Source organism: Phaethon lepturus, unplaced genomic scaffold, assembly GCF_000687285.1.
Source record: "Phaethon lepturus isolate BGI_N335 unplaced genomic scaffold, ASM68728v1 scaffold10307, whole genome shotgun sequence".
In the NCBI taxonomy this organism is placed as follows: Eukaryota; Metazoa; Chordata; class Aves; order Phaethontiformes; family Phaethontidae; genus Phaethon; species Phaethon lepturus.
Window position 1 is genome coordinate 112,178 of NW_010549818.1, and position 17,828 is coordinate 130,005.

General features: G+C 39.3%; 1 protein-coding gene across 1 annotated transcript in view; it reads right to left on the reverse strand.

The window, feature by feature from the left end:
- LOC104623321 (thyrotropin-releasing hormone-degrading ectoenzyme-like) overlaps positions 1-17,828 on the reverse strand; it is a 137,501-nt gene that overhangs the window by 98,865 nt on the left and 20,808 nt on the right. Inside the window, exon 2 of the mRNA XM_010290374.1 lies at positions 5,474-5,600. Within this exon, the coding sequence (XP_010288676.1) occupies positions 5,474-5,600 (127 nt within the window). The remainder of the gene's footprint in view (positions 1-5,473; positions 5,601-17,828) is intronic.

The window sequence follows — 17,828 nt, forward strand, 5'->3', positions numbered from 1 at the left end:
ACTCAGTTGTTTCAGTTTAGTAACTCACAGTTCCTTTTTATATTTCAAAGCATTGGTCTGAGAAAAAACATCGCTTTTTCCTGTGGCTGCAGCTGAATTTTTTTCCTCTGGAGCCCTGACCAGTTCCTGTTTTGAAGTGCTCACAGCTTAGAAATTTAAAAAGAAAAAAAAAAAACACAACCTCAAAACAGAGGCTTCAAAGGTCAGTGTAAAACTGACATAGTTCATTCCGTGTACAAATGCTCTGTACCAACAAATAGTCTTCTGTGTGCAGAGGCATTAGCCTTGTTTCAAGTACCTAGTCAAAGAAAATAGTAGGTTTCAATTCTGCTGCCTAAATATGGGTGACAGCCCCAATTGAGATGCTGAAAGTTATTAAAAAAAATTCATGTGCAGCTGTCAGGCATAGACCAGCCATGGACCAAGAGGCTCTCATCTGGAGACCAGCAGGAGCAGCAGCTAGGGATCTTCAGGATACCCCAAGGCATTTTAAATAGTACCAGATAAGCAGATACATGAATCAAGTCCTTAATGTCTACTTTCCCACCCTTCCTCATTCCAGGAGTTTTATGTCCCACTCCCAGGGCACCTCCTTTCTTACGCTTCCTTCTTCTTGATTCAGAAGACCGCATAACAACTCATTCAGACTTAACAGAGCCTAATGTTCCTTTCCCTCTCTCCTGCAGGGTTGTGACAGGTTCTCTGTCAGTGGAAAAGACTGGACATCTTTCAGAAAGACTATGTACAGTTGAGACAGACACTACAGCTATGATGTCATAAGAATGCTATGAAACTCTACAAGCTTTGCCATGCTGGAGGTCAGATCAGATAAGCACTTAAATTTTCAGGGTGGCAACCTCTTAATCAAGAGGCAGCCAAACTGATGATCGTTTTCAACTACTGTAAAAACAAGGCCAAAAAAGTACTAATTACTGTTTTCATTTTACAGATGGAGAAGGAAAAATTAGCTATCTTCCTTGCTGTAATACAGCAATTCCAGGTCAGAGTTCGACAGGTGGCAGGAAGCCGCCTTGGTAGGGAAAAAGACACAGTACAAAGGCAGGAATTGTGAAACTTTTAGCAGAACTAAAGCAGAGAATGCAGGCAACAACAAGGAGGTTCATCACAGAAGGAGCAACAGAGACAGGAGGAAGGACAAACAAAGGGGAAGTTAGAAAGCAGATGAAGATGATGGAAGATCAAGCAAGGCAGAAGGCAATATGGCAATGAACATGTTAGGAACATGTCAAACAGTCAAGCTAATAGTAAAGCAATTAAATCAAAACAAACACTTCATCACTAATGCTCACAGCAAGTCACTTGGCCATCCTACAATGGTATTTCACGCTTTTATTCTGGGCCTGTGATGCCTCTCACAGCAACAGGCTGCAGCACTCTCTCTCACCCAAATATTAAGTCAACAGCCAGGGAACAGAGCAGAGGTACATGTTTTCTTTAAAAATCAGAACAGTTCCTTGTTGAACTTTTTCTTTACATGGCTATTTTTTACATCGTAAAAAAGAGTTTCAATTCTTCTGTGACATACTTTAAAAGCTGAATCCCGTTCTCCAAAAATATTCAAAGAGCAAATGTTAATGGTCCAATCTTGTCTTTTATTTTGGTGCATGTACACTAAATCCCTTGGAAAATCATTTTCTGAGACTTTGCATTCACTACTCTAAAGTGTTTTATGAAATATAATGAAAAAAAGACCATATCATTTTTGCATAAACCAGGTAATTAGTATATTGAACATACTTGTAAGAAAAAAAAAAACATAAAATACATCACATGTAACCCCAAAATTTGCTGTGCAGCAAATCTACAGAAAAAGACACTTCCTAAAGTCAGGGGGGAGGAATTTAACCATATATTTAACACTATAGTGCTCACACACAAATTGCAGTATTTATGTATTAAATATTGATTCATATCCTCTGAACTCAAGACAAAACAGCAAGGGGATTTACTTTCACTCAGCCTTTCTGTAACATACGCAGCAATGTCCCAGTGCAGATTCTTCAGCTCTTCATATTCCTACCGTTCAGGACACTTTCAATGGGGAATTAAAAGCTTTCCGAGAAGCCCGAGTTCCTCCCAACCGTATTCACAGCTGTCCATCACTAAACTGCCTGAGTTACATCTCCTTCCCAGGTCTGCATATTGTGAAAGTTTAATGGTACAAAGGACACTTAAATTAAGCTCAGGGGTTAAAATAGGATAGGATGGGATAGCATAGGATAATTTCAGTTGGAAGAGACCTACAACCGTCATCTAGGCCAACTGCTTGACCATTTCAGGGCTGATCAAAATTAAAGCATATTATTAAGGACATTGTCCAAATGCCTCTTAAACACCAACAGGCTTGGGACATTGACCCAGATGTTCAGGAAAGAGTAAGACCAGGGAAATATAAATAGCATTCTCCTGAGTATTTCCCATCTTCTATTTTAAAACCATGGGATTTCCTCTGATGCAGCGCCTCTCCAAGTACTTGTCCTGTCTCTCTTTGGATCTGTATAATCTTTTTGCATCTACAATCTCTTTTGACAAAGAGGTTTCACAAATTTACCACCTGCTGCAGTAACGGTGATCTTTTTGTGTTCTCTGCACCTGCCTCTTGCTAACCTCTCTGGGTGGCCCTTGAGTCTTGGTTGGAAAAGGCAGTCAGCCTCTCCACCCCAAATCATTCAAAACGTAAGAGTCACAATTGTCCACATGTAGAGTGCTTGCTTACCTAATCATTCCCCACAGGGAAACCATTCCAGTCTTGAAGATCCTCATAAGAAAAAGCATACAAATAATTTTTTTTGTGTGTGTAGTGCAAAGTGGATTAAAAAGTAATACAAATACAGAAATCTATTTTATATTCACCAGCCATAGAAACACAATTAAAAACCCTACTGTATATCTTTTTAGAATTAAATAAAGCCCAATGCTTTATCCACCCCTCATTGTAACTAGTGTTTAAAATGATATTACAGTACTGCAAAAATCTGGGTTTTTTAAAGATCTGACTTATTTTTCAGAAATTAAATTCATATAAAACTTATTAGTTTAAAACCTTCCAGTTCAGAGTATGATGTGGAAAGAAAGCACATATCTACAACCTAAGTAGAACTTAAAAGCAAAAATACGTTATTCAAATGAGAAAAATCCCCCCTTCACATTCATTACCAGAATTCACAGCAGCTGGCAAACAAATCTACTGGTCCAGTGCACTCAGAAGTCAGTACAGGCCATATAAGAGCTAAAAAATCTTAGTCATTGGGTGACAGAAAGGTTCCCCCAGATTCTCCACAGTCCCCAACAGTAACAGAGGATGCCAAGAAGTCAGAGGAGCCCACAGCTGGCAACAGTAACCACTGACATGTGACTTCATGTTAGCACCGTAAAAAAGCCTTGTCAAAAACAGTCAAGTAGTCAAGAGCGTAAGCAGAAAGTGGTCCCTATAGAGAACACCAGCTGATTTATTACAAACTCAGGTGACAAGCACCAGCTTAAAATGCCAAGGATCCTTGGAAATGGACTCAGTGACATAAGAAGTGAACAAATTAACACAGGTCCATCTGATATAGCAACACATCCAAAGAGCCTAAATGTCCTCAGATACTCCTACCATATAGAGAGTTTGAATGGATGACCACAGAGATGACAGAAGTGCTTCACATAAGGAGTACTGGTCCCAGTACGGACCCCTGACACTGGCCTCCATCTGGACATTGAGCTATTGACCACTATCCTCTGGATGCAACCATCCAACCAATTCCTCATCCACTAAACAGTCCACCCATCAAATCCTTCTCTCTAAATTGTGGGGGACCGTGTCAAAGGCCTTACAGAAGTCCAGATAGACAACATTGATAGCTCTTCCCTTGTCCACCGATATGGTCACTCCATCATAGAATGCCATTAGATTGGTCAGGCAGGCCTTGCCCTTGGTGAAGCCATGCTGGCTGTCTCGAATCATGTTCCATGATCTTCCCAGGCACAGAGGTGAGGCTGACAGGTCAGTAGTTCCCAGGGTCTTCCTTTCTACCCTTTAAAAAATAGGTGCTATGTTTCCCTTTTTCCAGTCACCAGGGACTTCACCTGACTGCCAGGACTTCCCAAATATCATGGAGAATGATATGCCACAGCATAATGAGAACATGCTTAACAGCATGTTAAGTTCAAAGACTATACGTTGCAACTGTGAAAGGTATTCTGGAGTAGATACAGTCACTAGTGTCTGCTGCTACCTGGCATCCTCAGTAAACTACCTGAAGTAATCATCAGAGTCCCACTGTTCATCCTTTATATTCAACGGAGAGTTTTTGATTATTTTTTTCCTTCTAAATTTTTGGCACCTGTTAAGTCTATAACTTCCTTTATGAAATCATCATTACATACCTGAAGCCGAGTATGAAAGGACACACACAAAGTCTGATGCACATGCCATGTTTAACACATCTGCATGTTTCTCCAGGAGAACGCTGCCTGTAACCCATCATTTAAAGATGACGAGAAACAAATGCCACAACATTCTTATAAAAAATTCATGCAACACCCTCATCTAGCTACATCAATTACTTTATCTATCTCCTACACTGTTAGCTGTAAGACTAATAAAGCTACTCAGCAGGCAAGGGATTTAATGAAATATACCCCGAGTTCCTGGGAGGATCACCTGTGGTTCCCACTCTAACACTTCTGATCAAATACAAGCTCTCTTCCTGCTGCTGAGCAATAGGCTTTTCTGGATCTTGATCAAACATGCCCTGAAGGAGGGAGGGTGTAATAATATGGTGTAAAGTATTCAAGTGTGTAGGACAACAATTGGTTGTAGTGGAAGGGAGGAGGAGAAGAAACTATTTAAAAACATAATAAAAATTGACAGTTTTTACATTTAGGTCACTTGAGCAGCAAAACAAGTTCACAGCAATTCTTTTGATAAGCAACAATACAATTAAGTATATGTACTAATCATCATTAACAAACCACATAAGCCAGCATAAAAAACCACTGCTTGTACTTGCACAGGTCCCCAGTTTCCACAAATATTTTCAATTCTGTTCCCCATTTAAGGCTGAGGCATCAAGACACAAATATTACAGAACAAACATCTCCCAGTGGCTACATAACGAAAGTAAGGACCAAAATAAACAGCATCAAAAAAAAACCAAACAACCCACTTCACCAATGAAAGATCTCACGTTCTCTTCCTAGAGTCCCACTGCCTAACAAATTTAAGTACTTTCTGCCTCCTGCTGCTGTCAGTGCAAGGCTGGAAAAGGGACAATTGGACTTTCCTTCCTCTGCAAGGAAGAGAGGAAAAATTCCTTACTTACTGAGCCTTCTAAACAAATATTCCTTCTTAACCCAAACATTTCTTACCTTGAAAACTAGTACATTGCAGTCTTAAATTTCCTTTAAAAAGGCTGACTTAATCTCCTGCCTCTGGGTAAACTTCATGTTCTAGGGGAAATCTTACCTAATTTTGGCAGAGAATAGGGCACTTTAAAATAATCTTCATAAAATTCAATGAGTCTCCTTGTAATATTTAGAGCATAGTCCCCCGATCCTCTCCGGATTGCATCAGGCCTTGCATATAACCGTACCTGTTAAAAAACAAAGCAAAAGACTGATCATTTCGGCATCTACATCTTAAGGCTCTCTTACCTGCAGAGGTGAACTATTCTAAGGTTGTTGTGAGGTGGCAAGATTACTCTCTTAAAGCCAAACGTGACTGTCGTACGTTCATCAGAACATGCCGTAGCTGAAAACCACACTTCCACAGTTAAGGTTTCAAAGTTGAGAATTCACAATCTCCTACTTGTTTGTGTTGCCAAATAAAAGACTTAACACTCCTTGCATCAAAATAAATATTCAAATAAAAACACTTACATGTGTTTGCTAGAGATATGATGGGAGAGTGGATTAGTATAATGGTTCTCAGCCCACACTGAATGTAGGCAGGATGCAGTGGCTCAGTAGGAGAGAAGTTCACGGTTTGTTAAAGGCACATTATATCGAACCCTGAAAGTATTAGTAGACTGGGGGGGGAAAAAATCTTTTCTTTTTTCTGGCAGTGACACAGTTACCCTCATAGAGCTATGGAAGACTGCAAAAACAACCATTTATAAGCTCATTCATGTACACAAACAATTAACATTCCTGAAACCTCCACGACTGCTTCAGGCCTCTGTTTTCAGAAAGCAGTAAGTTCAAGCTGTTTATACAAGCCACAGACTGCTGTGTTCAGTATAAAACAGCTCACATATCTGATTACAAGGAACACGCAAGTGAACAGAACTCACCTTCATAATTCAGCACCCAAGTGTGACCAGCTTCCCTCCCCATCAAGGAGGCAGCGGAAAGCACCACCAGGTTATTCATTATTCCCTGTCCTGACAGTCCTTAACGCTTCCTTAGTGCAAAGATGACATACAGCTAACGAGGACTGTTAACCAGGAAAGGAATAGAAAGGAGGGACGGTTTTTGCTCTCCCTCCTCAGACGCAGTCTGATGGACGTACCCAAGGGGAAGCAGTGTGTGCTTTGCCTCTACTGGCTGTGGTAGAAGGTGTTTTCCCTGAAGTATATGATGACCTGATACAAACGAGACTCTACTAAATGTCAGTCCTAATAATAACAATATCTGACTTGCTAATACTTTCTGTGGTAGGATTAAATCCCAGCCAGGGTTCCCAAGGAAAGCAGCAGGGCAGAAATCAGAAAATATGAATGCAAACATGAAGCAGAAATATCAGTTTTGAAATGTTTCTAAATGCTCTATTCTGGACCAAGAAAAGCCGATGGGATTTTCAGCTTCAGTGAAAGCATTACCAAGTATTCCTTTGCTGCTCTTTTCCTGAACCAGTTCAGTTACCCTAGTGGAAACCAGATATCAAACCCCAGTACACTGTACCTGTCAGTTCTGTTTTAACCCACTATCTCTTTGTTTTCAGTATTCAGACACACGCTTTGTTACTATGTCCATCTTTATATTTTTATCTTTGTGTTGTATTAGACTCAGTGCACAATCAACCATACATCGTTATCATTTGTAATGTAAAACAGATAACACTGTAACCTAATGAGACATGTAATAAAGCAGACTTCTCATAATCACCACCTGAAAGCATATAAACTATTATCTGAACACTTCCAAGTCACTATTTCTTATTGCTTCCTTCCAAGTTAACAGGGACAGGTACATTAAATATTCCCTTATCTGCTACAACTAAATATAATTTTTAACAAAATAGATATTAACCACAGAGATCCTAAACATCTCAAAACCTTTAGTGTATGGAAGGATGGTAAGAATCATAATTAGATTTGTGATGAACACTGTTTTGTATCATTAAACCTTTATACACAATTTTGCATAATTGCTTTACTGGCACAGTTGACTGTATCAGCAAATTAGTAAAAAAAGAGTCAGCCAACCAAGTACGCAAAAAATCCTTCAATTTGACAGCGGCCAAATGCGTCCATTATAAGGAATTGAACAACAGAAGAGAAAAAAAAAAATAGGTACACACAAGAAAAATCAAGGTTCAACTTGCTGCATTACAACGCATGTCTTTTGGCAAACACAGAAAAGGCATTTAATAGTGTCCGAGATGCAGTCCAGGTACCAAAGCTCAAAAACCGCAATGCTGCAGACTTTCATTTGCCACCTGCCTACCACTGAATATAGTTTTATTTTGCCTGTAAAGTTTCCCTGGGTGCCTCTCTGCCTGCCTAGCACAGCTCCAGACTGCCAGGGCTGCATGGCTCATGCCGAGGCCACCCCTAAGCTGGAACAGAGTTCAGAAACTACCCGTGCCTTTGCCCAGGTCTCTCGGGGGCTTTGAGGCAACAGGCATTGCCGAAGCATGCCGGCCATCTTCAAACGCTGGGTCTGCGTCTGTTTGTCACCCAACAACCGCTGAACATGAAATGTACAGAGGAACCTTAAAGGCACCATCGCAGACCTACCCCTGGCCTCAGCAAATTCCCTCTGGGTTAGCAGAGGGCTACCACAGGGGACGGTCTGTCAAAAACCGCTGAACATGGAATGTACAGAGGAACCTTAAAGGCACCATCGCAGACCTACCCCTGGCCTCAGCAAATTCCCTCTGGGTTAGCAGAGGGCTACCACAGGGGACGGTCTGTGACACTCTGCCTACCTGCCTGGCTGTTCTGGATGACGCCTTCTCAGGTGTCATTCACAACATAAGGAGCTTGGTCCAGAGTTCGGGCTAAAGGCTGGCACCCATGAGCTTGGAACTGAAGCCCCCTAACTTCCACACACCGATGTCCTTCAACACCTAGGGGCTTATCTTGACCATGTTTTACCTCCAAGTCCATAAAATGGGGATTATATTATTTCCCTAGCTTATATGAACATTCTGAGTGATAAGTAATAAAGACAGCAAAGTTTTCAGATCCTGCTCCAAAGAGGAGCTTAAGTAAATAAAACAGAATGAAGATTAAGACATGACATTTGTTTAGCATCTTTTTTTCTTTGCTTACTGCTTTCATGTCAAAAGGCAGATAGGTTGTGTTACTTTATAACTATGTTGGACTGAACAATAGTGCATAATTATTACATACTTTCCCAGAGGTTGTTTGATCACTATACTAAGAATTCAATTTTAAATTAATTTAAATAAGTGAAAGAACAGGAAGTCTTCTGCAGGGTCTGACCTAAATATAAATAAAAGTAGTACATGTTCTCCTACAAAAGATAACTAGGTTTCTAGCTTAGGTGCATAATTCATCACTCACTGCAATGGCACCTACTGCCCTGCAAATATTAGTGCTCTTTTTCACAATTTTTGCAAGATTAGGTTATACTATTATTTTTACATAAGAAAGTGGAGAATAAAGAGAGACTGAAACTAATTCTGGGTGCCTAGACCGACATCTCTCAATGTCAAGTATACTTAACAGTTTTATTGCACACACTTAAAGTGCTGTTCCCATTATATCTCATTTGCAGTGGTGAACACTTGATACAGCTCTGAGTTCGGTCACAGGTGCCCTAGTTTGGGTATTAAGAAAATTAGTAACACACAATTAGTGACTAAATGAGACTGTGTCAGTTTATATGATTTGCTCAGCATCTCCTAACAACTCTGGTGGCAGAGGCAGGGAGGGAATTCAAAGATGGCATTCAGCCTCATGGCCACCTGACAGCCTGCACCAAGCATCTTCCACATTTGGGAATTAATAAGGTCGATACTGTTCAGACAACAGACAACCACACACTGGTGGTGTCCTGATGCAGCGTAGTTCCCTGTGTGTCTAAACAAAAATACTGCAAAAATATCGTAAGGGATCATATTAGTAATGACACGGTCATAATACCTATGAATATAACCAAGTTCACACGGTCAACCTCAATTCTGGGGTTTTTTTCTTAACTCCTTTGCACCTACATTTGCAGCCATTACCAATCTGACAATGGCAGTTCTACTACTAAGAGGAAAAAAAAAAAATCCAAGCCCCTCATTTCTCTCTCAGATGGAACCAGACTGACTGTCTCTTTCCTACCACAAGTTTGAGTAACTAGGTTTGCAGCTTCAGCCCTAGAACCCACACCTCCCCTTTGACATTTGTAAGACACTGTTGTTCTTGCACAGTCACTGATGGAGGAGACCAGATAGACTTTGCTAGAAGTTATTTTCACTTTCGTTAACGGTAGAGCAAAAAGTTATTGAGAGATTCTAAATAAAATTGCTACAGTGTATTTTTTCACATTCTTTTCTAAAGTGAGCAAAACTGTAAGTTTTTTCCCCTTGTTTCCTTTCCAGAAGCCCTGAGCTATTTTCATTAGAACTTTAAAGACAATACAATAGCCACACTTAGATACCACCACAGAAAAATCCTGAAGGATTAATTTTAAAATGTTAGTAACCTAACTCAAGTTCTTGGAATTACTTTGGCAGCATTATCAGATAAAATATTATTTTATAGTATACATATATATATAAAATATATATTCCTGAAACTTGGATGGTAAATTCCATGTATTTGTTACACGTGATCAATAGTCTACTTCTCTAGTTAGCCAAAAGCATTTGCTAAATGTACCCAAAAAGGGTACTTTCACAAATAATTTATACATATTACAACATTTTCTGTAGTCTCTCTTAATATTTCAGCATTTGTTACATAAAATAAGTCAAAGTAATTTAACAGTATTTGTAATACCAGGTCGCCAGAACAGATGAATGTGATTGTAAAATGAGAGCTCTTTCCCATAGCGAGGGACAATCGTGATATATGCTGAGAAATGTGCAACAGGTTTAGAACAAACCACATCTAACTACAGTCAGGTTATTAAGTACTGTGTGTGAGAAAATCTTCCTGTCTACAGTAGGTAAAAATTATTCATCAAAAGAAAGTTAACACAGAAAAAAAAGATAGTTTTTCTTGTCTTATTACTTCAGAGTGTTTCAAAAAAATGTGAATTGGTAACTATGTACAAGGAACAATGGGTAAATTCTGACAAGTACAAACTGTAAATAGGGATGAATACCTTAGTTTCTGGTGAATACTATGTTCACTAAAAATGTTTCCAAGACTAGTATAATTTCAGCACATAATAAACAGAGGAATGGGTTCAGAAAAAGAACTGTTCTATTTTGATATTTTAAAATCACAACTTCCCCCCCCCCTTCATTAAAATTGAAATACATGAAAAGAAGAAAAGGATGAAAGGTATGAAGAACAGTCAGGAAAAACCTGTAGTCATTTTTTGAATGAAATATTACAGGTGAAATATTACAGTGAAATATTACAGGTCCAACTGCAGGCTTTGTTCAGTTCTGCTTTGCAGGTAGGAGGAATATGAAATACACTCAGCATTTTGACCACAGAAATAAGAAGTAAAAATGCATTATTTACACGTCTAATTGCAAAAAGACTCATCCAACCTTCTCCCTCTACAGGAGTTCACCAAAGATGAAAGAAGACCAGAGATAACCACAGTATGTTTTTCCTCTGGCCCTAGAGGAAGACACTAACAACCTTTGCTAAAGACGCCACAAGCCTGACAACCTGCTTCCCCAGGGAATTAAGGAAGCTGACAACCTGGCAGAAATCAGGATGTTGCAGCAAGAGGCTTGCAAGCCTGAAGTGTGCCACACACCAGAGCCCACTTCTTACTTCAGAATTAAATGTCCACTTCTACATTTGAAGATGCCTCTTGAAGACACTGTACTCTACACCACATTCTATTTGATGTGTGCACCCCCTCTGAAACCTTCGTTCTTAGAGTGGTGTTATCTTTTTAGGGGAGCATCACTTTTCTTGATATCATGACATATTTTTATTCTTTTATTTACTGTAACAGTAAAGTTCACTGATTACAACAACCCCATATAATAGTCTGCATTCATTCTGCAAGACATCTTTTCTTTAAATATTTAGCCATCTTTTCCATGTTTTAAGACCACTCCAATTGCCATCACTGCCTTCCCTGATGCCCTGGGGAGATCACAGCTCAGTGGATGAGCAATACTGCTCCAAGGGAACAAAGTGCACCTCTGTTTTAGCAAGGGAAGGCTGTGAGAGCAGATGGCTCATTGGGCTCTAACGACGTAACACAACACCCGCTGACTTCAACTGAATGACTCCAACTGAATGACTCCAACTGAATGACTCCTGATAACTACAGGGGATTTAAATCTGACTTTCAGAGGAGACATGACCAATCCAGCCCCTGGGCTAGGGATACTTCTGCCAAGGCAACCTTCACCAACAGCATCTGCCATGTCTACAGTCTATGTTTTTAGATCACCACTCAAGTAGTCCTTGTTAAGCAGTGCACACAGAAAAAAAAAAATTGTACTTTAAATAGTCTTTACTCTGGTCATGACCACTGATAGTTTCAGATCATAAGCAGGACCACTGACTGGATCTTACGTTTATATCCCATGTGCTATAACGAAAATAGCTCTCTATATCTTGCAAACATCCTGGCGCAGAATTTACACAGCCGTAACCATTGCTGTATTTCTGCCACAGCATCAGGTACAACAAGGCCAGCTTTGCTGCTGACAAGTGGAGAAGATGCATCTGTAATCCCAACCCCTGGTTCACACCATCTGATGCCATGGACATTGCCACACACGTGACTACACAAAACCACTCCCAAAGGTGCCCCATCCACAGAGAGCTTTTGCCCAGCCCTGAACACTGCCACATCACATAGGCCCGTTGGACCTTAGGAGACCCGAATCCCTCTCTCCTTTAGCTTGGCACTATCACAGCATCTTTCCAAGCAAATGTGGCTCATATTCCACGGATGGCGTCTACCTGTTTTCCTACTGTCTAGATTTCCTCCCCCCCCCGCCCTTGTTGCTATCTTTGGTCCATTTTGCTACATGTACTGAAGTTTGAACAGACTGGGAGCAAATGGGGGTATGGAAATTGAGCAAAAGCCTGATGACAACTTTAAATCTTGTTTTCTCAGGCAAGCATGGATTAGGTAACCTTGTATCAACACAGGAATCCATTTCACAAGGAAGGATAGTTCCCCCTCCCACCTACTTCAAGCAGAATTAAAAGTAACTTCATCAGGTGTTTTAAAGCAGCTCAGAGTGCTTTCCCACTATGAAACAGATGTTTCTGCACATCAACTGGTGTCAGCAATACCACCCTGGGAATAATGCTTTTTCTTTAATCCCTTCCTCAAAGCCAGCAGACTCCACATAAAGCACTGTTCTTGGGAGGCCCCTCCAAACTAGCTCCAGTCCTCTGTGTGACTATACCCACAGGCTCAGCCGCGCACTGGTACATCTGGGATCTCACGATGATTTAAAAATCTCAGTTCAGGAAAGCACTTACGCATATGTTTAATTTTAAATATGTGTTTAACCTCAAACATGCATTTACATGTTTCAGAAGGCCCTAACATTTCAACAGAGCAGCAACTTACAAATTTTATCAAGGGGGAGAAAACAGTCTCATGCTCTTTATTTCAAGATCCATAATACTTCTGCAGCAAGTGACACTCTCAGCTGAAAAACACATACATTGCCTCTGCACTTAAAAGTTTCCATTTACTTGATAATATGAGATCTCTTTTATCTTTATTTTCCTCACTGGCTATTTTAGGCACAGGTATTGCTTTTATTATTGCTACAGAGATGAATATACATTTACATTACACATTTAATATAGCAGACAGATGTCCGGACGCAAGTCTTGGCTGCAACCTCCCTTGGTCACTTCTGCAAACAAGGCATTGCATCTCAATGAGTTTTTAAATGTGATAAATTCAAAAGAAGTAACACTTCACTACATCTACGAATAAGCTTCAAGCCAAGTTCCACTAAGAATGTGTATGAGTTGTTTCACATGTGTGCATAACTGCATAAGTTTTGTGTTCAAATGCAATAAATTTTACATTGATGAGTGAAGGAGAGAAAGAGAGAGGTAGCTGTAGTGAAATATCAACTCTGCTGTAATGAACATAGTTAAACTTGATAATGGGAAGGAATGACAGAAAAATGCCTTGTTTCAATCTCCTATTCATTATTCATGATGGACAATACCCAAAAGAGACTGTACGGTAATGAAATGTGCTTACTGAATACCAAAGGGACAGCTCATCTTTATAAGGAGATGACTCTTCTCCAAACTGAGCAGTCACACACAGCACTGCACTATAACTTATATATAATTATAACCAAAAATGTTTTAATAAATTGAGGAATTTTTTTTTTAAGCTAGCTGGAAACAGTGAGAGTTCAGTGACCTGATACTTTCTAAGGAAACACTGTTTTGCTGCAAATTGGGTGGAACTTTTTTTAAGTAAACAAACATCACCTTTGCGTCTTCATTCAAGACAGCTTTAATTGGTTTAATAAACCAGTTAAAATAAGAGAAGTGACCACTAAAAATAAGGTGTATATGAAAGAAATGGTCACAGAGGGAGTTATACTGGTAGAGAGGTGTCTCAGAAAACTAAATGCAAGCACAGGGATGCCTGAACATTGTTGCACGGCAAGGGGAAAGAGGCTTCTTCAAACAGATATAGCAGATGTTCCTGAATAAAAACCTCAAAGCATGATCCTGAAGGAGAAAGAAGTGAAAGAAACTTCTGGCGTTCCAGGTGACAGTGGGAAAATGAGGAATATTAAGCAAAGAGATTGCCATGTGTCTTCAGAATTGTGAAGGGGCAGGGGGGAGAAAAAATAGTTTTGTGCATCTTATTTCTAAATAAACTTGACTGCATGGGGGAAACATCTAGTTGTATCATCAATTTCTCACCTGAACAAAAACAAATGCAAGTATTTGCTGACTGCTCCAGCCAAAGCAGCAAAAATATATTCCTCTAGGAGGCAAAACTGTCATGCAGACATGCTACAATTTCTAACTTGAGAAGACATCATAAAATACTTTGGAAAGTTAATGAGCTGCACTCACATATAAATTCGACCAATGCTCAGCTGGCATAAAATAAAATACTGACTATGTCACTGACCACATTGCCATTAAGATTAATTTAGAGCACTCAGGATCTGTATTATCTTGTTGAAATGGCTCAGGGACAGAAAGTGAACATGTTAACAACTAATGTATGGCAAATGTAATTACAGACACCATTTCAGAGCCATTTCAGCCGACTAAGACTGCCACAATCCCACCACCATGTACACAGTCATTCAGCCTTGACTCTTTCCTTAGATCAGCACTAGAGCTCATCTCATCTCACAGCAAGCTGTCAACCAGACAAGTGGACTAACTATGCCAGCCAGCTGGGTAGTTGTCCGGGCAGCCCAGCTTCCTCACCTGGCCACCCATCAGGTCGGTGCTAGAGCCATCAGGAGAAAGCATTTCTGGAGAGAAAAGAGGACCATAACAGACTGGATACAGATAAATTTGAGTCATTACAGAACTTTAACCTAGGAATAAAAACATTGCTATAGTGGGGAATTCAGTGTCTAAATTGTTGAGATTCTCAGTGGTTAAAGGTCCTTCCAGTTTTTTGTAGAAAGTGAAAAATCAGCATTAAGAAACAAAACACTAAGATTTACATTATTTACGTATTACACGTAACAGCTCTGTATCACAACACCAGTGTTAAGATGATGTAAGAGTGGCTTTTCCTTCCAGGAAAAATCTGCAGTAGATGTACCCCAAGGGTTAACGCCAGCTTACCTTTCCTCTGGTGTAAGTGGGATTGGATTGGCATTTAAAAGAATTATTTTATTCAGAGTAATTTTCATTGGCTGTTTTATAGTCAAAGCATTCACATCACACATCATTCATAAATAATACGTCACCTATTCTTGGATAAAAAACAGAGTTACAGAAGTACACAAGTTTAAAGAAAGTGCTGTTAAGTGACCTACAACACTCAGCAGCCCTACAGCATGACCAATTTCACCTGGCTAGAGACTGCTCTGTCACAAGCACACAGACGTTACCTTAGAGTGATTTCATTTGAAATGATAATCTGCAACCATTATAACTGCTGATTTATATTTTGGCATTGTCTAGAGGCTGTCAATATGACGACAATGTTCCTCTGTGCTCAGCCAGTTACGTAAATAGGAGCAAGGGTGGACTGTTACTCTCAGATCTTTTCGTCTAAACAGAGAGAGGCAAAACATGGAGAGAAATGAACTGTTATCATCTCTATTTTATAAATGAAGGATGCAGAAAGATGGCCTTAATATCGATAAGAAAATCTGAAAAAGAACTGGAAATATAGAACTCAAATTTCCTCACTGCCCTAAAGTGATAAATCATCTTTTCATAATAAATCATCAAATTATTATTCCTAAAACACATTTTCTGGAAAACAGCCTCTTCTACTAAAAAATTTGTTTTTAAATTTAGAATCCTGTTTTCAAGTCCCTCAGTCACAACAAGTTTTTCAAAAACCAGACCTAAACTATATCACGAACTGTAGACCAGGATCCCTGAAATTGCTCAACTTCTGAAGACATTCTGAAAAATAGTTCCCCACTTTCACTCATGTCTAAGAGTAACCATCCCATTCCTATAAGAACACCTTTCGTCAAGTGACTGAGACCATTTAGCTTTGTTTAAAGGGAAAGGCTATTTTGTTATTCACTTAAAAGAAGTAACTTCAAGAGATTTCAGCAAAGTCGTCCCCTACAAAATAGCTACCAAGTAAAGTGACGTACTTGTCCAGAGCATAACAAAAAAACCTGTGAGGAGACACAGAGACTGTACATGTAAATCCAACAAAGATGATTGCAAGGGCACATCGGTACTTTCATGTTTCACATAAATTAGCACAATCATAGTGGAAACCATAGTCTGGTGAAGATACGTTTCACCATACTCATCATATGTTTGCAGTAAATCTTGATTGGTATTAGTTAAAAAACAAACAACCTGTGGTAACTAAAGGGAACAGATGACAAAATACTGTCCTAAGAGAAGCAAAGCAGGAGCACAGTTCATCTGTGAGCTCAATGCATAGCTTATAACAGCAGCGATAAAGGAACACAGCAAAGTATCTGGTGAGCTACATGTAAACTTAACAGAAAAACTGTTTGCAAGGTAAACAAATTAGTACTCTAAGGTGCTGAGTTTTAAAGTACCCTTTAAAACTTGTTTGGATTGAGGAAACTCAGCATTTTGTAGACAAGTCTGCATTGTGCTGGATTGAGCCCACAATACTTTTTGAAAAACTGTACCTAGCCTTTAGGAGCGAGAAAAATATGCACGTGGGAAATTTTGTGCTCTGGCTGGTATAAAATCCATAACAAAAACGGGTTACATCAATAAGAGCGGTAACCATACTAACAGCAAGAGTTCCTTCAGGCTAAAAACTTGTCGGAGCAGAGACAAACAAGTTGACCAGTAAAAGCAAAATCCATAAACCATGAAATAGGGAAACAAGAAATCAAATTTTTCATATGGAGACACACTAAAATCCACTAAAAAAAATCATTAATGATCTGTTTCTGACTGTCAACTAATATTTTAAATATTTTTAAAAGCCCTCCAAATCCACAGTACTATATAAAAATAAAACAAAAAAGCTGAATCTACTAGTAGCATCCAAACACTTTTGCACAACTAGCTTCTGAAAAAAACATGGGCAGAATAAGCACTTCAGCCAGAAAAGATAAATTAGGGGAGAGGCAGTTATCTATCAATAACATCTCCAATCCATGGCTGGAAGGATTCCAGCCCCCTTCTGGGCACACCAACCTCACTGTAAAACATGAAAATTAGGAAAAAAAAATTCCAAAGCCAAATTACAATTATAAATAGAGAAAGCAAAATAGAAGGGCTGAATCAATTAGAACATTATTCCTGTCTCAGGGCTCCCATCTGAGAAAGATCGAGGCCACAACCAGGGATCAAAGTGATTAACCGCCTAACCAGCAGCCAGCAGAAACACAGATGAGAAGTGGCAGATCATATATACACAAAGAATCTGAACTGGCAAACAGAAGCTTTTTGCACCTGAAGACAGAAGAAGCTGCAAAATTCAAGTGCTCTGACATATACAAACTTAGACAAATGTGATAAACAAGAGACTGAGGCACACTGGTTTTAATCTATGGAACACATACTAATATAACATGTGAATTGTTTAAATTAAAAAAAAATACTATAAAATGTTCAACTGCAGGCTTATTAATCAAATCCCTTCCAATATATGAAATGCTCAGCTGTTTATTATTATGAAAAATTATTTTTGCATACTTTATCATTCAAATTACATTCCTCATCTTAAAACCTCCACTACTCAGGATATATTTGCTATTAGGAAGATGCCAGTCAATCAGCAATGATTCCTGCATGCCTGTGTAAAAAGGCTGTTTGCTAACACTTTCTGATCAGCCACAGCTC